This window comes from Miniopterus natalensis, chromosome 14 (assembly GCF_054644295.1).
Source record: "Miniopterus natalensis isolate mMinNat1 chromosome 14, mMinNat1.hap1, whole genome shotgun sequence".
In the NCBI taxonomy this organism is placed as follows: domain Eukaryota; kingdom Metazoa; phylum Chordata; class Mammalia; order Chiroptera; family Miniopteridae; genus Miniopterus; species Miniopterus natalensis.
The window spans coordinates 42,727,161-42,749,471 of NC_142094.1; the positions used below are offsets into that span (position 1 = coordinate 42,727,161).

Genomic DNA, 22,311 nt, shown 5'->3' on the forward strand with positions numbered 1-22,311 from the left:
TATTCTGTACTTAACCGGTTGGGAGACAAAGGGCCTCTCCTGGCTGGTGCGTGCGAGCGGACCCGAGCGAGCGGGGGAGCGAGTGCGGGCGAGGGCGCGGAGGCTGGACCGGCGGCTCCGGCAGGAGCGGGCCGGGCCGAGCGAAGGCGCCCCCTGTGCTAGCTCCGGATCCGCAGAGCTGGCAGCGGGCGGCGCTCAACCTCGTTCGCAGGCGCTTCTCCCCAGCCGGGGAGAACCGGCTTTGGTCTCCCCGTTCTCACGCCAGCGACCAGTCGCTCCGCACCGTTCTCCCTCCCCAGCCCTCCTTCCGGGCCACCCCAGGTTCCAGGAGCCCAGTCCCGGGCTCTCCCACTGTCCGTTGGGTCCCACTGAGGCAGGCGGGTCCTCGCCTTAGGTGTCCACCTCGGTTCTAAACCTAGCGTTCCGGGCTGCCCAGACCCCGGTGCGCAAGGTGGTGCGGGAAGCTCTGCACGCAGCGGAGCGTGGGGCCGGCGCTTTGCCCCGGAATGAGAATTGGGGGGGTGCGTGGGTGGGGAGGTACCTCAGGAGGGAAAGGCGAAAGGGAAGGACCAGAGAGAGGAAGGAAGAGCCAGGAAGGAACGGAAGGGAACTCCGAGCGGAGAGCAGGGGGGTGAGACCTGGGATGCGGCCCCGGCTCGGGCGGCGTGGCCCGCGCGGGCACCGGCCGGCGGCCGGCGCGGCTGGTGAATTGGGGCTTCCAGCCCGGCTCCCGAGCGCCGTGCGCTCCGCGGCCCTCCGCCGACGCCTGAATATTCATTAGACTGGCCGCTCCTTACCCTTATCTAAGGTTTATCTTATCGGTGAGTTTCGTTTCTCAGTGTAGTTTTAATCCCGGGCTCCCCTTCCTCCTCCCCCTGGCCCGCTCCCCTCCCTCCCCCTTCCTTCGCCCGCCGCTCCCTCCTTCCTCGCGTTCCCCCCTCCCCTGCCCTCCCCTCGCCGGCACCGGAGTGACAGGCGCGGGGCCCTCCTCGCCGAAGCTCGGGGCTCCGGCGCTAGCGAATCACAGAGTGGTGGAATCTATTGCCTTTGTCTGACAAGTCATCCATCTCCCAGCGCGGGGAGGGGGAGGGGGTCTGGAGGGGACTTTGCAGCTTTTAGAGAGAGACACACCGGGAGCCGCGGCTCCAGTCTCTGGCCGAGTCTTCTCGCAGCCGCAACCCACCTGGGGCCAGCCCAGCGCTGCCGGCGCCGCTCGCCTCCCTCCCTCCCTCCGGCCCTTTGGCCGCGGCGGCGCGCGCCTGCCTTTTCCGGGGGCGGGGGCCCGGCTCGCGCTCTCCCCTCCCGAAGGCGCCCGCTCGGACATCCCGAGGATTGCTACTTCTCTGCCAACTTCGCCAACTCACCGGCACTTGGAGCAGCCCGACTCCCCGCCCGGCGCCCTCGGGCCACCTCAGCTCCTCGCCCTCTCCGACTGCCGCCTCTCGGATGACCGGGTTCCAGGGGAGCTGAGAGAGCCGCCTCCCCCTCCCGGCTTCAGCCCTGGCCGCGGCGGCGGCGCGCATCATGCGCCCCCAAATCCTTCCGGCCCGGCCCGCCGCCTCGGGGCCTTTCTGCTGACCGCCCAGCCCCGAGCCCCGACGTGGGAAGTTGCGGCTGCTGCGGTTGCCAGTTCCCGCCGGCCAGGGAGGAGTCCCCACCGGGAGATCGACGCGGCGCCCACCCCCGCCCCCGCCCCCGCGCGCCCCGCCGCAGCTGGGCGCCCGCTCACCCCCAACCCCCACCGTCCCTCCCTTTTCTCCTCAAGTCCTGAAGTTGAGTTTGAGAGGCGACACGGCGGCGGCGGCCGCGCTGCTCCCGCTCCTCTGCCTCCCCATGGATATGCACTGCAAAGCAGACCCCTTCTCCGCGATGCACCGTGAGTACCGGCGCCCGGCTTCTGTCCCAGCTCGGGGCTCCCCGTCCCAACCCGAGTCCATCCTGGCGCGGCCCCGGTCCCCAGCGCTCAGGTCCCATCTGGGAGGCCACGCTGGCTTCTCCCAGCCCCCCTTTCGTTCCTCCTCTCTCAGTTCCCAGTGTTTCCAAAGCCTTCAGTTTCTCTCCGTCTGCCTTCTGTCACCCATATTCTCCCTGTACCTGCCCGCCTGCCTTCCCTGGTGCCCATCACCTGCCTTCCTTCCTCCCACCCGCTCCTCGTTAAGTTGTGGACCCACACCCCATCCCCCCCAGAAACCCCAATTCCCTGGCCACCCTCTTGCCCTGGGCTCGGGACTAACTGCTGCCTGTTTTCAGGGTGTGCGCTGGGCTGTGTTTTCTGTCTCCTCTCTGGTTCTCTGTTTGCCTCCCCACCCTCCCTCCCCTCGTCTCTGCCTTTCTCCAACTTAGAATGTGGTTGTCCAGGATGAGACTTGAAGCACCAGCAGCCTCAGTGTCAGGACTATTAGACAGAAGAGTATGGGGGTGGGGTGCCCCCTTCTGACCCTCAGCTCCCAGCATCTCCCGAGCCCTGCCAGCCCAGCCAAGGCTTCTTGTGGGCCGGTTTGAAACACTTCCTTCCTCTTCTTGCTTTTCCCATCTCCCTTCCCTCTCTCCCCCCTGATCTTCCGTGTGAGTTGGGAGTCTGAGACTGGCAGGAGGTGGTGGTCATCTTTCTCCACCTCTCTGGGAAAGATGCTCTAAAAACAAAGAGAGGTTCCAAGGAGAAATCGAAGTCAGCAAGCGATGGAGTAGAGGAGCCTTCCAGGAGGCACCTGGGCAGAGCCAGGCTCTGCTTCTGGTTCTGGAGGCTTCTGGCCCACCTCACACTCCCTGGTGAGGACCGGTTAGCCAGTGACCCGGCCAGGGGGTAGGCAAAGAGGGAGAAAATATGGGGGAAAGAACAAAAGGAAGGCAAATGCCAAAGCTAAGGGGAAAGGAGAAAGAAATCAAAACACGAGGAAGGAAATAAAAGAGAGAACATAAAGGATGTGACCAAAAAGAGGTGGAGAGGAAAGAAACAAAAAAAATAAATAAGAAAAGGGAATTATTTTAATTAAATTTTAATTTAATTCATGTCATATGTCTTTAGCTTGGAAAACAATTCCGATATTTTTTTCAGGCTTTTTTAGATTAATGGATCCTAAATAAAACACCTCCTCCTTTGTAGATTAATAATTAAGGATGATTTGTAACTTTTCACAGGGAAACTTTTTAGAACTAGCTTGGATATGTGCTTCCGAGAAGAGAGCCAAGGAGGGAGAGCTGAGTGTTTCTCAAAGCAGACATTTAGCGTTACAGGGGGAGCTTTAAAAAATACCCCTGGGATAAAATATATTTTCCTAAATATTAACCAAGCACAGGAAATCCGAGCCGGGGGCCTTGAGCTGCCCGGCGTCTCCGCGAGCCGAGCCGGAAATCCAGGCTCCTTCTCTGAGGGGCTGGAACCGGGTCTGCGCGCGGTCTTCGCCCAGCCCTCCGGCTTCTCGGCCCGGCTGCCTCTGCTCTCGCTCTCCTCCCTGGCCGTTCCCGAGGGGGACCCGCCGAATCCTGGCCGCCCACTGGGTGCCACTTTGAAACCTGAAGGGGAGCAAGGCGAGCAGGAGGTGATCGGAGGAGGGGAGAGACCGCGGCGCGGGCGGCGGGCTGGCGGACCGGCCCGCAAGCAGCGGCTGCCCGAGCGGCGCCGGTGGCAGTGGCGCAATCCAGGCCCGACTCCGCGCCGCTCCGGCCCCCACACCTGGGCTCCCGCCGTGCCCCCTTCCATTCCCACCCCTTAGATTGGGGATGAGGGGCCGGGCCCAGAGCCCGGGGAGGCTGAATTATTCATCTTTAATCTGCCCGCAGCTGCCGCCTTTTCATACCGGTAACGCGAGTTCTCCCGGGGCCTAAATTATTGATGGTTGAGGTTTGGAGGGCGGGGAGGGGTAAGGAGTGGGGCTATAGGGAGAGAGACCGGCGGAGGTGAGGGGGTAAAATAAGAGGTTCCGGCCTCCCCCAGCCTCCAGATCCGAGACCTCTTCCCCAGGGGTTTTACCCACCCGTGCGTGTTCTGGGTCTCCCCAGAAGGGGACGGGAAAGAATTGAGCGGGACGCAGGTGTCCCCGCTTTCTCCGAAAGTCGCCTGAGGCTAGTCGGCCAGGGGCTGCAGGTTGACCGCAGGGTCCGGCACAACTGGGCCGCTAGAAGTCTGTGGGCTTGGACCGATCAGTAACCGCGGCTGCGGGTTGGTCGCTCCGGGCGCAGGGTTTCTAGAGCGCTTTCGGCCAGGGAGAATGGCGAGCGGGTCAGCGCCCGCAGGCCTGGCACCTGAGGGTGGAAGCCCGAGCTGCAGTTTGGTTGGAGACCCAGAGCCCTCCTCCCGGCCAGGAGAGCAAATGACCTGCTGCGCGGTGTCCGGGGAGGCTGCCAGGTCTCGGGGGTCAGGACTGGAGCTGGCCCGGGCAGGCTGCGCAGAGTTCGCCGTAAGCCCTCCGCCCGCCAGGGCGACCTGTGCTGGGCGCCGGGGCCGGCGCTGGGCCCCGAGCCGGGCGCGGCGGCCGGCGCGTGAGCCTGGCGGCCGCGTCCCCCCGCCGCCCCCGCGCCGCGTTCCGCTGCCGCCCTTTCTCCGCGCGCAGCGGCGCCCGGCCCGGGCCTCTTCAGCCTCCCCCGGCACCTGGCTTGCTTTGAACTTAGACACTAGGGAAGAGAGGGGGTAGGAAACAGAAAGGAACGGACAACTCTCGGTCAAAAAAGCAGAAAACAAAAACACAGCGAAAGAGGTAGGAAAACTCCAATCCGGTTAAAATTAAACACTAGGGAAAAGGTAGAGAGCGAAAGAGGGGTGTCAGGGACTTGAGGCTGTCTCTGCCTGCGTTCGGAGCCCTTACGTAGAGTCACCGGAACGCAGGCCCCCAAAAGCACCCGCTTCCAAGCACGTCGCCCCGCACACACCGACAACTCCTCGCCTGCGGCTCACGCGGGATCCCGCCCGCCCTTCCTTTCCTCTGCATTCTCTCCTGCTGGCATTAATTCCCCCTTCGCTGTTTCCCCCCTTCTCCCCGCCGTTCTCTTGCCCGGGTCTCCATGCCTTCCCTCGCTGTCCCCCTCGCCGCGCTGGTCTCAGCCGCGCTCTTGCGCAGCCCCAGCCCAGCCCCTGTCCGGCCGCGTCCGCACCGGCCCGCGGGTTCCAATCCCCACTCCTCCGCGCTGCGGTCTTTGGGCCACATTCCCCCGCGACTCCCGGAACGTGCCCCTCCGCCCTGCCTGCTCCTTTCACAAGTGCCGGGCTGCGGACCCTGACTAACGGCTGGTCCCTGCTGTGTGTGGGGTGTTGTGTGTTTTTCTTGTCTCTCCCCAGCAGGGCACGGGGGTGTGAACCAGCTTGGGGGGGTGTTTGTGAACGGCCGGCCCCTGCCCGACGTGGTGAGGCAGCGCATCGTGGAGCTAGCCCACCAGGGCGTGCGGCCCTGCGACATCTCCCGGCAGCTTCGGGTCAGCCACGGCTGTGTCAGCAAAATCCTGGGCAGGTGAGGGTCTCCGAGCCGCCCCAGGGAGGCGCCCTGCCCCCTGCCCCCACCAGCCCTGGGCCTCCAGCCTGACGACTTGGCTAAAAGTTGAGGATGCCAGCGGGAGAAGGAAATGCCCGACTTGGGGGTATCTGGAGAGCTGCACCTTTTGGAGAGGGCGATCAGGTGGTGGCTGCAGCCCCAGGAGCCGGGGTGGAGCAGGGTCATCCAGTGGCTGCCCAGCTCCAAGGTCCTTGCCAAGTGGCAACCTGATCCCGATCTTCAGAAAGGGGGGGGAGGGAGTCTGGACGCCTCTTCTAGCAGAGTTATGGGGACTGGGGATTGGAAGAATAGGGGGAGGAGCGAAAACCGGTCCCCAAGAGGAGAAAAATAAGCACTGGGGAGGCGGAAGAAGGGTCTTGGTTCCCTTAGGGGCTCTTCACTCAGTGGGAAAGGGCTGGAGATGGTGCCTCAGCCCCAGCCTGCCTGGAGGTCTGGAAGCGCTGTTCCCCTTGCTCTTCCCAAATGAAAGGCCGGGCTTTCACTCCAAGGGGCGGCTATTCAGGCTGCCTCCCATGAGGGACTATCCCCCTTGTCCTCCCCCTCACCCTTCACTGTGTCCCTCGCCCTAGCCAAGTGCCCTCTGGAAGCCCGCTCAGCCACACTGGGCCTTTTCTCTCTGTGCGGCTGCTCTGGGTGGGAGAGTGGCTCAGCGGCTCTGGAACTACAGCCCCCCTGCCCCTGCCACAACCAATTCTCCCTGACCCGCGGGCCTTCTGGGCGCAGGTACTACGAGACTGGCAGCATCAAGCCTGGAGTGATAGGCGGCTCCAAACCCAAAGTGGCCACGCCCAAAGTGGTGGATAAGATTGCTGAATACAAGCGACAGAACCCAACCATGTTCGCCTGGGAAATCCGCGACCGGCTGCTGGCCGAGGGCATCTGCGACAATGACACAGTGCCCAGCGTTTCTTCCATCAACAGGTGAGCAAGCCACCCTGGGCTGCAGAGCAGTACTCCAGCTCCCAGCTCCTGCCCACCAGGGCACCCCAGCACGAGATCTTGGGATCTTGGTTCTTTCTCCAGCCTCTGCCCTTCGTCCCTACTCCCAGCCCCAAAGTCTTTTGGGTTGGGAGAGGGGACCTAGGAGGCAGGGAGATAGACAGACAGACAGGGCTGTCTCCAGCTTAGGGCTGAGTATTCCCTGCCAGGCTTCTCCCGCTGGCGTCCTGGAAATGAATCCAAGTGTTTGTGGTAATTAAGACTCCAAGATTACGCGCCTCAGTATCTAGAGACAATCACAGCCCACAGCCGAAGCCTTTAAAATGACCAGTGTCTATTCATCGCCTCCAAACAGACTTCCCTTTCTAAAGGCATACTCCCTTCCCCAGGGGCTGCAGCCTGTCCTGGCTCCCCCACCCTCCCTGCCAACTCCCACAAAGCTTGCCTCCCGGGAGCCCGGGCCTTGCTAGCCAGCTTCGCACAAATTTCCGGTCTACAAGCAGGAGTGTCCAGGCCTGCGGAGCAAATGCCAACCACATGCCAGCAATGGCAGGAACTAGAGAAGGTGGACAAGGAATGGGACATCAGTCAGGGAGGGGGAACTCTGGAATCTGAGGCTGAACCTTAGGAGATGCCTCTAACCCCTGGAGTACCTGTGTCCAGGCCTAAGAGTGCACCGATGATAGGCTCAGGCACATGGGGACGACACAGGTTGGAGTCAGTTTGACATATAATAGCAGAAGATAGTCTCCCAATCTCTGAGCCACTCCAGCACATCCCCTAAAAGAACACATGTGCACACTCTATCCATATATGTATACCCAGCCGGTGTGCAAATGTGTCTATCTGTGGTGGGTACAGCACACATAAGCAGTAGCTGGACACAGCAACCCAGGATAGCTTCAACATCACAGAGCTGTACAACCTGACATTAACAAAGACCCTGTACAAGTTCCAAATGACCTTGGCCAGCCTTTCAACCTGTGCCCCCCATTTTAAGGCAAGTCCCCAAATGAAGTGAGGGTTAAGGGTTTCATACCCTGGTTGTTCTTTGCACTCTTCAGAGGCTCATTATCAGGACAACTGATAATTTAGAAACTGCTTTTTTCTGAAACTGGCATCACATATCAAGGTGGTTTTTTTTTTTAAGTATTTTGCAAATGATATGGAATTATCCCAAATCATCCTGAAAACAGCAGGTAAAATTAGCTGGTAGAATGTACCTTGGCTAAAGAAGATTCCCTCCGCCACACTCGTGCTGTAACGCACTGCAAGGCGACCCCAGAAATTATCCCAGTGTGTGCCATCTGTATTAAAATGGTTATTCAGTTATGAACAGGGTAACATAATACTGATCAGCTAATTATACACCCTCCGAAAACCCTCCAGCTCCCTGAGCCTGGCTCAGCTAGGTATTGAAAGCATAACAGTTTGACATTCAGACACCTTCCAAAGGAGCCGGAGAAAGACGCTGGTTGGTTCCAGAGAGGAATGAGTCTTTTGCATTTAAAAGCCAGAGGAGAAAGCTAGGGAAGCTTTGGGGCTGAGGCAGGAGTGGTGGCTATGGAAGGAAAGGAGACAAAACATTGTTTTCTGAGCCATCTGGAGATTTAGCCTCTTGGCTGGCTGCTGGTCCCTGGGGTGAGTTGGAAGCAAGGTCTTGGGAGGAGAGCAGCCCTGCTGAGGAGCAGTGGCGCTGGGACCGGGTGCTGGTGTTCTGGAGAACATTAGAGAGAAGTGCTGCTCTCAGTGACAGGGTTTGCTTTAGAGGAACCCAAGGCATGTAGTTAAGGTTGCTGGCTTCTCTTGAAGGGTGAAGGGTGGAGCGATCAAGGCAGGCGTGGTGAGATCTCCCCTCGTCCAGCACCCTGTCTAGCACCCCTCATCCCCTCACCCCAAAATATACTCCTCACTGAACGAGATGTTTTTGGAAGCCGGCATAGGCAAAAGTTTGGGGATGTTCTCAACATGAAAAGCCATGGAGAACAGGGGACACGTGACCCCAGGATCACGCTCCAAAGGTCTTGAGGTACATCTGTCAGAATCGGGAGAAAGTAGAGAAGTGAGTGTAGGTTGGAGTGAGAGTGCGAGAAAGAACGGCCTCAGCCTGACAGCTCTGACAGCTGCAGGATCTGCTCAGCGTGGAGCCCTATCACCTGAGGGGCACAGAGGCTTCCTCTGGGTGCGCAGAAATAGCCATCTGTGGGCAGGTGTTGCTGTAGATGGAGACAGAGTGGGAGGAGAGGAACGGGGAAGCCCCTGGCAGCACCGCAGACAGCCCCGGGTCGGCAGGCGTCCCGGCTTGCTTTGTCAATGAGGAGCTCTGAGGGTATTCTCGATTCTGCTTCAGGACAGAATCCTATCACGGTTAATATTTTGGAAAGAATTCTGGGAGCTTCCCAGTGTGCTGCTGAGTCTGGCTGGAAGGATGCGTCTGGGTCCCACGCCTTTATCTTCAGCCCTGTAGGTGCTTTGCTCTGAAGGGAAAGGATGATGTGCGACGTGTTGTTTCACCCTAAAGCCTGTTCAAGGCAGGCGTTTCCGCTGGTGCTGGTGGTGTCAGGAACTTTGTGAATTCTCACTGTGGAAAGAGCCTGGAGATTTCCCCCGGTGCAGAAAGTGTGGTGCATCGGGGACAGGCAGTTCTTGAGTTGAGAGCTTTACTGTTGGTGAGATGCCCACATGTGCTGGGTACTTTATAACCATTATGAGTAAGGGTGTGCATGTGCCGGTGGTTGGCAAGAAAGGAAGTCCACACATGCTCACCACCTGAGCCAAATCGTAAGGTTTTTCATATTCTCCTCCAAACAGATGCTGTCGCCGCACTTGAAATATGCTGTTGTGGTTATAAGCTAAATTGCTTTTCATGCTTTCAAGATGGTTTTGGCTTTCTCTGATCCTGTCGCGATAAAGGTTTGGACAGCCAACCCACATTCTCCATTGGCAAATCCTCTTAGAAATCCTTCTCTGAGTTAATGGAGTAGGTCAGGGAGGCCTCACATCCCCACCCTCACCTCCACCCCCACCTCCAGAAACCACTGTCAAAATTCTGGAGGGTTGACTGGATTGCTTAGCATGTGGATCGTTTCTTAGCATCTGAGTAATTCTCAATATTGGGTGACTGATCACTGAGCATGGAGTTGCCAGTACTTTGGCTTGCACACTGCCGCTGTAGAGGGTGGGTGTTTATAAAGAGGTTACTTGAGATTGAAAGCTGGTGTGGGAAATGGCCTGGAGAAGGGAAGAGATGGAGGGAGGTCGGTGCTACTGAAAGGGGAAAAGCCACCTAGTTACATTGCAGTTGACTAGGCAGGAAGGATTTTCCTGATTGCATGCCAAAGCCTTCTGGTTTGGCTCTTGCTCTGCGCAGATAATACAACTCCTTTGAAAGAACAGGCACAAACTCCAGGTAGAGTTTAGGGTTACTGAAGATTCCCTGAGGGCAATCCCTTGGAATGAGCTGACAAGAAGGCCGTCACTCTCCTAACCTTTTCAGCCTGCCCTACACTCTTTGGGACCAGGGCACTCCCTGCCCCTAGGTCTTTGGAGTAGACTCTTTCAGGGTCCATTTTTCACTGATCACCTGCCACCCACACTCTCTTAGTCTGTTTGGCTCTAAGTGAGTACATCCATTCTCTTATCGGGGCAACCCTGGCTTCAAGAAGGCTACATCCCCAGTGCTGTTAAAGAATTCCATCCTGTGTCATTCACAGGTCTTCATCAGAGCTCTGGCAGCAGGGTGACAGTGCTCTACCAGCTGTTCATTCAAAGGCCTTTCTAAATAAGCTGGGAACCACTCATCTAGCCAAGGGAATGCCGAGGACATGTTCTGGGCTAGGGTTTGTGTCTCCCTCTCTGAAACTCAGGTTCTAGAACATTGCACATTTGACTCCTGGAACTTGTTTGGCATGAAGCTCGGCCAGACGTGCAGCTTTTCCTGCCGCATCTCCATACCCTTGCAGCTGTTTGGTGGCCAGGGCTGGTGGTCTCATAGCAAAGAGCAGAGGCAAGTTGATGAGCTAAGAAGACTTCCCCCAACGGAAGAAGGAGGAAAATGACAGAGAACTGCTTTCTTGGTCCCTGGCCTGCCAGACCGGGTCACAAATAGCAAACACACATGTCAGTTTCTGTCCGAGAAACCTTGCTCAGGTGACCCTCCCCAGAGAGGGTTTCTGTTGCTGAGGTCACCCATCATTAGAGTAACATGTGAAACAGCCATGACTGTTGGCCCTCTTATTCCTTAAAGTGAGCTGGCATTATCCTTCTGAAAAGCCCTGTTTGTCTTCTCAGTTATTTTAGACTTCTTGGCCAGCAGTTGTATTGGTCTGTTTCCCTGTTGGCTGGCTCAGAGTGGGCGTTCAGGCCACAAAGTGGCTTTCAGGCGAGAGCAATGGCTGGTTGCCCTGACTTCTTACCTCAGCTGGCAACTCCTGAGAAGCGGCAGACAGGAAGGGTTGTCCCTCATGAAAGCTCCAGGTGGGTTTTGGAGGGTGAGGCAAAGAAGAAAAGAAAGGGAAACCCCTAAATAAATAAATAAATAAATGGTGTCCCAACTATTCTGAGAACTCAATAAAACAATCACATCAAAATGAAGAGGCATAAATCTTGTGTCTGCACAGGTAACCCACTCAATTGCTTTTATTATCGCTCAGGCTGCTTCCATTTATTACCGCCCACAGCCTGGGCCATGGAGGTTGCGTAGAGGGTGGTCTCCAGTGCAATCCTACACTCCGACAGGCAACAATCAGCCCATACAGGCAGGGATTTCGATGGGAGCTCGGGAAGGGCCCATCTGTCTGCATGAAAACCAATCAATAACTCTGTAACCAGAGCCCTGTCACAGGGAAATGGACAACACAACAGTTCAATACAGGGGCCACAGGGGGAATTAGCCAAGTGGAGATGGGGCCAGGCAGGAGCAGCCCCTTGAGAAGGGAAACAGGGTGCCTGGAGAAGGGAGTACTGGGGACGGAGTGGGGTGTGGTAGGGGAGAGCATTGACTTTGTGAGCATATCGGCACAAAGGGGAGAATTATTGTGAAAAGTAGATTAGGAGATGAAAGGCATTGTTCAAATTGGGATGGAAAGGAACAGTTGGGAAACAGGATTGTTCTGGTACACATGGGATCATGTGGTTGCTTATGTGATGGTATGTGCTTGTGGACTAGATACTGCTTCCAAAGAAAGAGTAGTGATAGTAGTAACCGGTGCACAAGATAAATCAACCCCACCCACCCACCAGCACCAAGAGCTTGTATTCTGAAGAGTCCATTTCTTATGAGCTCACATGGAATAGAGGTCCTGCTTCCCAGTCTTCCCAACAGGACTGATAAAGGAACACCTTACGCCAGGGTCTCCATTGTCTGCTTCCAGCTTCCTAGATTTTAAGTTCTAGCTATGCTGCAACTTCCTCTCTTAATGCTCACGTCTGTCCTTAGCCCCTCTTTGTTGCTACCTGGAGTTGGAAGTTTTAATTCTTATAGTAAAAGGAAACTGAGTACACTGGAAATTTTTTTTCACTTCTGTTCTTTAGAAGAATGCAGTACAGGGTGCTAATCTGGCCTGTACCTCCTTCCTTCCTGCTTATGCCAGGTGTCCAGAGTTCAGCTTCTTGCAGGGGAAGCAGTTACGCTATGGCCCAGTCATGTGGGTGAGTCTAGAAAAGCGAGAGGAGCCCTGACAGATGTGAGGAGTGGGAAACAGTGTCTCACAACCAATGCGCAAATAACAAGTTAAATATTAAACAGGTGGGGGATTAAATCACCTTGGCTTTATCTGTCTACCAGTCAGCTACAGGGTTGGGATGTTTTCCTCCTGTTGAACAGGTAGTTTGTTTTGGTGTCGTAAAGGTGCCATTTGAATATATTCATGATGGTTTCTAGGCACAGTGCAGCCTCACTGTGTCTTCTGGGCCCTCCTTGGCACCCCTCCTGCTCCTTCAGGCTGAATCCTGGCCCACTAAGATGGTACGTGCTCAGCAAAACTTCCCTAAGCTCTTCCCTTGCAGGAGGATGGCACAGGCAGATGCCTTGGGCTCTGGGGAGGGCTGTGCGTACAGAGCTCTTGGGGGCGTGGGAAACAAGAGGAGGTGACCTGGCTCTGCAGGAGAAAGAACAAGGCCTCGTGTAGACCTGGGGACTCTCCAGGAGAGGGGGGGAGACAGGAGAGGCCGTAGAGCCAGGGTCCCCTTGTAGCTCATCCTCAAAAACCACAAAAATAACTTGACCTCTTTCTTTTGGTTTTTAAGAGCTAATTTGATAAGAAGATATTTTGTATTTTTCGTGTGTGTATGAGAGAAACGGAGATTCCTTGGCATTCTAGAGACGTCAGGTTTATTTCAGGGATGTTGGGGGAGAAAGCTAGTACCCAAAAGTCCAGATTGACAAAAAACGTGTTAGTGAGGGGCAGTGGTGGAGATGGGTGTGGCTGTGGGGGTCAGGAGCACAAATGCCTCTAGGGCCCATGGCAGTAAAGGTCAGTGGGAGCTGCCACAGGAGGCGAGACAGAGGTGGAGAGAGCTGGACAAACAGAAGCTGGAAGGCACAGACCCAGCCTAGAGGCAGAAGATTTGGTTTTTAAAAACTTTGTGCTGGCCAGATAAAATACATCTTCAGACCCGATTCAGTTCATCAACCAGCGGTCTGCACCCCTGGTCTGTGTAACTGGACATAACTTATCTCGCTGCTTCAGACCAGAGCAGTAACTTCAGAGCAGGTGCAGGGGAATGTGACATTTCCTGAGCTCCTTTGTCCAGAAGCCCCTGAGGAAGGGAGATGAGGGAGGGAGTCTACTCTCTCTAGCTGCGGGAGAAGAGGGCAAGATGTGGGTGGAAAGGGGAGGACAGACGTGAGACGAGGACCAGAAGAGTAAGGAAGGAAGTGATGAAGCTGAGAGGGGAAAGGAAGAGGGTCGGCCCGCTCAGCCTGGACAGGTGTGTTTGGGAATGGAGCATATGGCCAGAGTGCAGAGCAGGGAGCGACAGAAGCTTAGGAAGGGGGGGTGGATCTGTGCATCTGAGCCAAGGGCCTTTGGTAGCCCTGCAAGGTCTTGGAGGTGGTTGAAGGGAACCAGAGCTCTGCGTGGCTGGTAGACCAGGTTGAGGGGAACTAAGGAGGCTCAGAGGTGGAAAGGGAGAAAAGAGGAAGCCAGCCAGGCAGGAAAAAGGTGGCAGAGCAGAGGAAGTGGCATGGGAGGGTAAAGTCGCCGAACCTGGAGCTCATGGCCACCTGCATTAAGAAGCACACCGCAAGGCCAGCAGGGGCTGTGGGGCTGCGGCAGTGCGGTTGCGCCAGCCTGGTCCCAGGCAGGAGGGGGGGTGAGAGAGAGGCCAAGAGGAAGGGAGGTCCTCGCCACCCGGTGGTACAGATTAGAGCCCCTTCCACCCGAAGCCTCTGGCTGCTTCGTCCTGGACTTCCTCCTTTGCCTGCCTTCAGCTCTGCCAGCGCGAGCGGCTCTGCAGTGAGCTCCCTCTGCAGCCATCCAGGAATAGAGGAAGCCAAAGGACATGACCGACAGCTCCTGGCAGCCCCTGGCGGCTCCTGGCAGGAGGAGAAAGGCTGTGAGACAGGGCAACAGGCTGGAAAGGAAACTGTACCCACCTTGTAGGCTCCATAAGGTCAAGAAATCTGAGAGCGGGAGGAGAGCAGGAAGGGAGTCAAGAGTGGCCCTAGAGCTTGAGCAAATGTGAGCACTGGGGGCAGCTTTCCCTGGTCCTGATGCTCCCTCTTGGCCCCAGGGTCTTTGCTGGGCTGGTGAAATGGTGAAGGAAGCCAAAGGAAATCAGGAGCCTCATGGGCAGTACCCAGCTTGACAGATCACTGGTGTCAGGGAGGAGGATCTCATTCTGCCCCTTCTCCTGTGACCTCTCGTCCTAATTCTAGAGGACAGGATGGTACCTGCCTTGTGTATTGTACCAGGAGAAGTGGTGACTATGTGTTGGAGGCCTCTGTAGCTCTGTTTTGGAAAGAGTGTGTGGGCTCATGGTATCTAGCTGAGCATGGCATTTGTGCCCTGGGAAGCCGTCTAAATGGCCCTGGCATTACAGGGAGCTCTTAAAAGGAGTCAGTCTTGCCCCAGATGGTGTTTCTCAGTGGTTAGAGTGTCAGCCTGTGCACCAAAGGGTCATGGGTTCAATTCCCAGTCAAGGGCATGTACCTGGGTTGGGGGTTCATTCCCCAACCCCAGAGAGTGTGCCGGAGGCAACCAGTTGATGTGTGTCTCTCTCATATCGGTGTTTCTCTCTCTCTTTCCCTCTCCCCCCTTTCCACTCTCAGAAAAGCAATGGAAAAAATATCCTCATGTGAGGATTAACAGACAAAAACAAGAGTCAGTCCTGTTGACCAGAGAACTGGTGGTTCGCTCTTCAGAGAGTTTCCGGTTGAAGGGATTGTTTGGCCCCATCACCTGGATGGCCTGCCTGTTTGGAGTGTTAATAAATGTTATTAGGAGAGTGTGGGGTTGCATGGATGGTAGTTGCCCTGCTGGGTTGATGAGTGGGGGTTCTGTCAGTTCCATAGAGTGTCCTCCGAGTATGTGCACATGCATTTGCTGTGCTGGAGGTGAGGGCGTAGTGCTGTGTGTGATGCCAGGGCAGTGGGTATGTGTAAAACACTACTAGGAAAACAGGCAGCAACTGCTTTTGTGTGTCTGCTGCGGTCCTCAAAGGGAGTGTGCGTGTAGTTAGGGCCACAGACCAAGCTGTTTATCTCCTTTTATCATCTGCAGAGAGAGTATCTCCTTTCCCTCCCCCCATCCCGTATGTTTTCCTTCCTCTCTGTCCTCATCATCACTCGGATTAGCTGGTTTGGGTTAGGAGGCCAATCTCAGAGACTCTAATTGAAGACTGAAGAGAATTTGATAAGATAAGAAAGGCCATCATTCCTCTGGGGACCAATAGAGGTTTCATGTTCCCCTGCTCCGCCCTGCCTCCCTAAGGAGCTGACACCAGGGCAGGCGGCCTTCCCACCAACTGGAGCTGTCTGGCCTCTGGGAGAGCAGAGAAAAGGGGGTAGTCCCCAGGGTGGAGACCTGGGTTCCTTCCCCAGTCACCATGGGCCTGGAAGGAACAGTCTAACAGAGCCCGGATGAGACAGGGAAAAAGGGTAGAAGAGAGATGGCCGAAGACAGGAGAAGAGAGTTGGAAGTCAGATGTGATTGACACTGACCAGCCCGAGCAGAAATCGGATTTTTGGCCACAGAAGTGCACTGGGTATGTGATTAGGAAGAGAGTCTTTTATTATTATTATTATTATTATTATTATTATTATTATTATTATTAAGGAAGAGACTCAAACCTTTAAGCCAGTCTGCTGGGTGGAGCACTCAGCTGTTTGCAGAGGTTACCTCCTTGCTTCAGGTCCAGCTCCTCCTAGAAACAGTGTTCACCACACTCTTACTCCCCCTGCCCTCCCACCCTTGCACACACGCATGTGCCTCTCTTCCCCTGAACTTGACTCTGAGGACCAGCTAATTCCTGGCTTCAGGAGACAGCCTGGAGGGCAGCACAGACTCCTTAGGAGATGACCTCCCAGGGTGGGTGCAAAAAAAGTTGAGAGAAATTCATTTCATGGCCAGTGGCTGCTTAGGAAAGGCGATTCCAGCATACGAATGTGATAAATGTTAACTGAGCATTAATCGCATTAAAGAGGGCCCTATAAACTTTTCATTTCTAATTAAATTCATCCAGTGATGCTGCCCAAGCGAGTACTCTGGGCCTTTGTTTATGTGGAAAATTAAAATGCAAATACAATGGGATTTATTTCCAGGAGTGGAGTGATGGGCTAGCCCCTCTGGCTACTGGTCTCCAGGCTTGTCATGCCAGGTGACTGCTTCTTGGAGGTTGCTGTCCCCCTTGGCACACATTCTGGTATGAAGGGAGAAGCCAGAGTTCAAGGTCAAATAGAGTTAGAAATGAGAAGAAGGCGCAGAAAGAATTGAAGAGAAAGAAAAAAAAAAAGCAATAGATGACCCAGAAATACAGGGAGGCATTGTCTTGGTTTCCTCCCCTCCAACTCACACTTCTAGAAGAGACCCCCAAAACCTTGCTTGTGAATAAAGTCATCACAGCTTCTTCTGCCGCTCTGGGATGAAGGGTGTGCCTGGGAGGAAGAGATATTAGAGGAAGCAGATAGGCCAGGCATATGCGGCCCTGGTCCTAAAAGAACTGAGTGATCATCAGCAGGGAAGGCCCAGGGCCTGGATTTATCTCCAGCAGTTTGAGGGTCGGCTTCTGTCCATATTGTGGTTTCATTGGGCTCTTCCTGCCAGTGCCAAGTGGCATTGACACAGGGCAATGGAGCATAGTGGCACAAGCCGAGAACGCTGTGCATGCACGCCCACACGCACACGGCCTTCCCGCACACGGGGAGCTGCTCTCGCGTAAGCATAAACCAACGTCCCTTGCATGGAGTTCTTTAGTGCCACGATCCCTTGATAAAAGTGATAACCCTAAATACTATTGCATGGAACGATCTAAAGTTCCTGTTTACTAAAACATAAATTAACTCGAGTGGAGAGAAAACCTGGGTAAGAAAAATCATTTGGGTATATCAGTTGAGACACTGAAAGATCGCTGTGCTGCTCTGTGGCTAAGAAAGCTGTAAATAGCATTAAAAAGTAGAGAGGGAAAGAAAATGGAAGTAGGAGAGATGATAAAAGGCAGAGCACTAAATCACAACGAGAGGTACCTGTACAAAGTCACAAACCAGATTTACACCCAGCTTTGCAAAATCGGCAGCTTGGACTCGAGACACTAAGTGCACAGGCAGGTAGGCATCCGGGGGGCGGGGGAGGCCGTGTCCGTCGTGGGCTGTCTGTACCAGAGGCTGGGACTGATCCGTGAGCTCCGTCTTGCAGGAATCTGATTGGGCCCTGTTCTGTAGACAGTCAAGGATACAGCCTTATAAGGTTTTTAAAGGTCTTTAAGCACATGAGTCTCTTGTGAGATGGATCCGTGTTCTAATGGATCTCCAAGGCAGTAACACATTCCCAGAATGGAGTCTGCTTGACTAGTTTTGTTGAATAGCGCTACCCCTGGCCTCTTTAGTCTGTTTTATTCTGGGTTATTTTTTTTCTCTTTACTGTTCACTTATGTCTCTTGGAAATCCATGAGTACTTGCTGACGCACAGGTTAATGACTGTGGCAACTCCCAAACATCTGGATGAAAACCAAAACCTTTAGTCAATCATCTAATAAATGTTGTCGATATGATATCGAGTATCTGGCGATTTGATGATGTCTAAGTAATTGATTGAATTCCTTCATTTTCATCCAGGCACAGAATTAGCGGCCACTTTCATTTTGTTGGTGTTTCGTTTCATTGGGAAGCATCTATTTGCAGAGGAAAAGACTCGAGGAAACAAAGTGTTGTAGTTAGAAAGCATCTTTGATGCATATGAGTCTCATTTCTGATTTGAACGGGGACTGGGGCTTGGCCTGAAAGTCCCAGAGAGCTGGAGCTTAGAGCATTTAGTATTTGAACCAGCACAACTGATGGACACTTTCACCTGAAAGTTGGTTGGGAGGGCAAATCACTTTGCCCAAATAAGCTTAAGCTGTCTGTTAGGCCTGACTTCCATAAAGAAATCCACTTTGCCATACTGACGGAAAACATCAGGGGTCTTAGTAGATATGGTCCTTTATTCATTTATTCTTTCATTCATCCATTCAGAAAACTTTTGCTAAGCACCTGCTATGTGTGAGGCAATTCACATAAACCTATGTGGCATAGAAAATGTAAGAAAGCAGGCTCTGGGGAGAGATTGCCAGAGTTTGAATCTAGCTTCCTCACTGGCTGCGTGGTTGGAAGTAAATCTCATATCCTCTCTGGCCCTCAGTTTCCTCACTCACCTGACATGGGGATAATCACGTAGCTCTCCCATAGGTTCTCGTGAGGATTATATGAGTTACCCCACATAGACCTGCTTAGAGTTGCACCTGGCAGATACCAAGTGCTCAGTAAATGTTAGTTGTGATTATGGCAATAGTATCATCAAGTGTATATTTCTTGTTACGTGTCTGTGGCAATGTACATGAGTTCTGGCTTTAGTGTGCATAAACATTGAAATTTTGTAAATAAAAATGCTTGAGGAGCCAAAAGGATATTCCGTGTACAGAACTGTGTATCATGAATGCCAGTGAGAACTGTGGTTTGCTATGAGCCCTGCTGGATTTAGAAAGGGGGTCTGCTCAGTGTACGTCCAGGAAAAACAACACTATAACTCAGTTATCTGACCATTGAACGGAATTAGTTATAGAATGTTCCCCTTTGTCCATTTTGAGAGCCCTGCCTCTGTGGATGCGTGTGTGTGTGTGTGTGTGTGAGTGTGTGAACTTCGTATGACTGCACATTCCTTCTCTGTGATGAGTCTACTATTGCTTGAGGAGTTGAAGGTTGGCATTTTCTGGGCTTCACGGCATTTTCACGTGTTGTGGTGGTTTGCATTTTTTTTAAGATAAAATGAAACGGTAATGAAAAAAATCCTTATTTGATGGGTTTGAAGGATTCCTCTGATTCTTAAATGTCATAGAGGGAAGAGAAAGGGAGGAAATCAGGAAGAGGAGGGGAAGAGACGAGAGAAAATAGAGACAAGATAAAGGATGCAGTAAGAGGAGAGGAAGAAGTGAACAAATGTTTGACAAATTCAAACCAAATCTATCTACCAAATTATCCTGCATATCTATGTATTCCAGGGAAGCATGGGAGGTTGATAATCATTGCAGTTATTTCCATTGCTGAGGGATAAAAGATTTTAAATAAAACATTTAGGAGAAAAATTTACTTTGGGCTTACTGTAATCAGTGCAATGGCTCAAAGTAACTGGACATCTACAAATTCTCCATTTTACTCTGTGCCCAGTGAGAGCAAAGATGAAAACCAAAGTTTCCCAAACTCATGATGATGTATTCTGGCTCCCCATCTTTTTGGGAAAGCCCATGGAATGAGGCTGAGGCCCCAAATTCTTCCTGCCCCCTTTGCCTAGTTAAGTAACCAGGTTCAGCTTAGTGGACTTCTGTAAGATCCACATCCAAAAGCCTTAACATTCACTTACTTACCTGATTCCTTTCTTACCCCTTCCTTAGGTTCCACTATTCCTCATTTACATCTATTAGCTGGTAAAAGTCCTGATTTTATAAATATATTTTTATTGATTTCAGAGAGAGGAAGGGAGAAAGAGAGAGAGATAGAAATATTGAAGAGATAAACCTCAATCAGCTGCCTCCTGCACGCCCCCTACTGGGGGTCGAGCCTGCAACCTGGGCATGTGCCCTGAGCAGGAATGGAACTGGTGAACTCTTGGTGCATGGCAACCACTGAGGCACACCAGCTGGGCTGATTTTTAAAATAAAAAAATAACTATTTTAAATGAGCTAAATTTGAATTCTGAGAACTCAATCATCCATACATTTTTAAAAATAAGTGTAAAATGTACATGGGCCATCACCTTCCTTTCTGCCTATTCACCCCTACAGGGCTAGATGTAGCCCTCTGTATAGCGATGGCGGTGGTGAACTCCATCAACCCCAAGGCCCTGCCACTATCCAAATGGACCCGAAGGCCAAGAAGAGAACTACCTTCTGCCCCCACCTGACTGCCCCTAGCTGACTATAGCTTTTGCACTTCTCTGCTTAAATCACACAAATGTCTTGATTTATCTTAGGATTTTATGTATTAATAGCACACTTGTGTACATGTTTATACACATGCACAAGCCAATCTTATGGATGCTTTTCTTGGTAAGTCCTTATAGTCATAATAATAATAATAGCTAACAGCTGCTCACTACAGTCGGAATTGTTATAAGTATGTTGCATGTATTAATTGATTTAAGCTTCATAAACAACCCCATAGGGCTTTGTAGGATTGTTTACAGATGAGGAGTTAAATAACTTGCTCAGGCCATCGGCTAAGTAGCAGAACTCTCTGAAACCCATGTGCTTATCCACTAGTCCATACTTCATATTAACCTTTGATGAAAGAAAGTGCAGGCATGTGTAATCTCTTGGGGGCTCTGTATGTTTTGCAGTCTCATGCCCAGCAATGTACTCATGCATTTACTCACAAGCTCAGAACAGAGACTCTGAGCCTCAGCAGAAAGTCATGCCCAGTCCTTTTCCCTGTTCTTTTCCATGGTGTGTGTGGCTCTGTGAGTGCTGAGCCACTGCATCTGGGGATACCGGGAAGGAAGAAGATGCTGGTGGCCAGAGCTACGGAGTGGCAAACGGGATTCTTGGAACCAGAGTTTATGTTGTTATTGGAATTGAGGAGTTTTCTCCCATCCAGCCTCCTCTAGCCCCACCAGGGATCTAGACTATCGACAGGCAGAGGGTTTGGCCTAGGGGTTTAACTCTCCAAGTTAGGCAGATGTAGGAGGGTGGTACCAGGACCTGTCTCAGTGGGGTAAGGTCAGAAGTGTTCCATCAAGCAGGGCAAGTTTGCTTCCAAGAAGAATAGAACTGTGCATTTGGTCGAGAAGAGATTTGTTCTGCATTTCTAGAATCTTCCTTCTGGAAAGAAACAGTACAAATAACTAAGCCAGAAAGCTTTAAAAAGCTAAAGGATGGACCCTCTTACCCACAACCACACAGAGAAAGCAATTACCAAATTCCACACCACCACCCAGATCCAACATCATTACTCAACCCTCATCACCAAGGAGACACCCATTAACCTAATCTCTGAGACATACATTCTGAAAAAGAAAAAAAAAGATGCTGATATGATCAACGAACAGAGTAATACAGAGCAGAAACGTGGACATTGTCACCAAACAATACTTAAATTCCTCTAACTCAGCGTTACACAAAGTGCAGTCACCTCGATACAATACCACAAAACACCAAGTAACACACCTTATGCCAGCTGCCGAAGGAATGAGATGGCACAGTGCGATATGCACAACACAATTCTAACTCCCCATCCCACAGGCACACCCACACACAAAGGCTGAAATCATGTGACCTGAGTGACAGCACTGGTCAGACACACAAAAGAAATGGAGCCAACAGTGCAACACCCAGCCCTTCTGTGAACCCAGCGCAAAATGGTCACAGCCCCAGCCCCCCCAAAGCCAGCGCTCCCCTGACCCCCAGGCACAGCGCAGGCTGCCAGAAAGCAGTGCCGTCCTGTTTCTCCAGCAGGTGGACGTGTCCAGACCACCACCTCCAACGTGGCCTCCAGGCTCTCATTGCTAGTAAGAGAGTAAACTGTCCCCTGAGCCTGCTTTGTGAGAAGGGACAAATCAGCTCTGTCCCGGTGGGGGTTTAATCAGACTTTGCTGTTACTGAAAATGACAGAGCTCCAGGGATGGAGGGAAAGGTGGGGGTAGGTTAGCAGGAGGCTTGCCAAGCTGGGTGCAGGAATTCCCCTTTTTCCACCCAGCCCTGCCTTCTGTGGTCATTCCAGAACCGAAGCCCTCTTGCTGGGTGTTCACTGAGTATCGATTCAGTCTGCAAGCAATTTTAATATTTCTTCAGGGACTTTCCAGCAACAGCACAAGTCATTAATTCACCCTCCCAAATTGCTTATTCAATAGCAGGAACATGGCTCCTGAATAAAGTCCCAGAATTTATGTGACTCGCACGAGTCAGGAGGTCAAACAACTGTTATGGAGCGAAGTTAAAAATCCAAATAAAATATTGACACTTTTTTGGGGAGGGGGAGGGGAGAAGTAAAGGTATTTAAAATAGGTTTTTGTTGCAATGCCCCCAGGATAAAGAATGGAAGGAGACTGAAGACAAGTTGGAGTTTATAAAATCAATGGAATTTATTGCACATCTACTTGGCATTTAATAATTCTCTCATTTCCACATCACTCTACCCCCACCCCACCCTGCCCACAGACAGAAAGATACACAGGTATACAAATGCACATTTATGCACATCAATACT

The 22,311-nt window shown here is 52.7% G+C and overlaps 1 protein-coding gene across 4 annotated transcripts in view; it reads left to right on the forward strand.

The window, feature by feature from the left end:
- The first annotated feature begins 1,316 nt into the window (after window positions 1-1,316).
- PAX2 (paired box 2) overlaps window positions 1,317-22,311 on the forward strand; it is a 73,315-nt gene continuing 52,320 nt past the window's right edge. For 2 of the 4 annotated variants that reach the window (XM_016219866.2, XM_016219865.2), the window contains exons 1-3: window positions 1,834-1,876; window positions 5,273-5,441; window positions 6,207-6,404. In XM_016219866.2, the coding sequence (XP_016075352.1) occupies window positions 1,834-1,876; window positions 5,273-5,441; window positions 6,207-6,404 (410 nt within the window). Of the gene's footprint in view, window positions 1,877-5,272; window positions 5,442-6,206; window positions 6,405-22,311 lie in introns of all 4 variants that reach the window. The other 2 variants (XM_016219867.2, XM_016219868.2) reach the window with 2 other exon arrangements.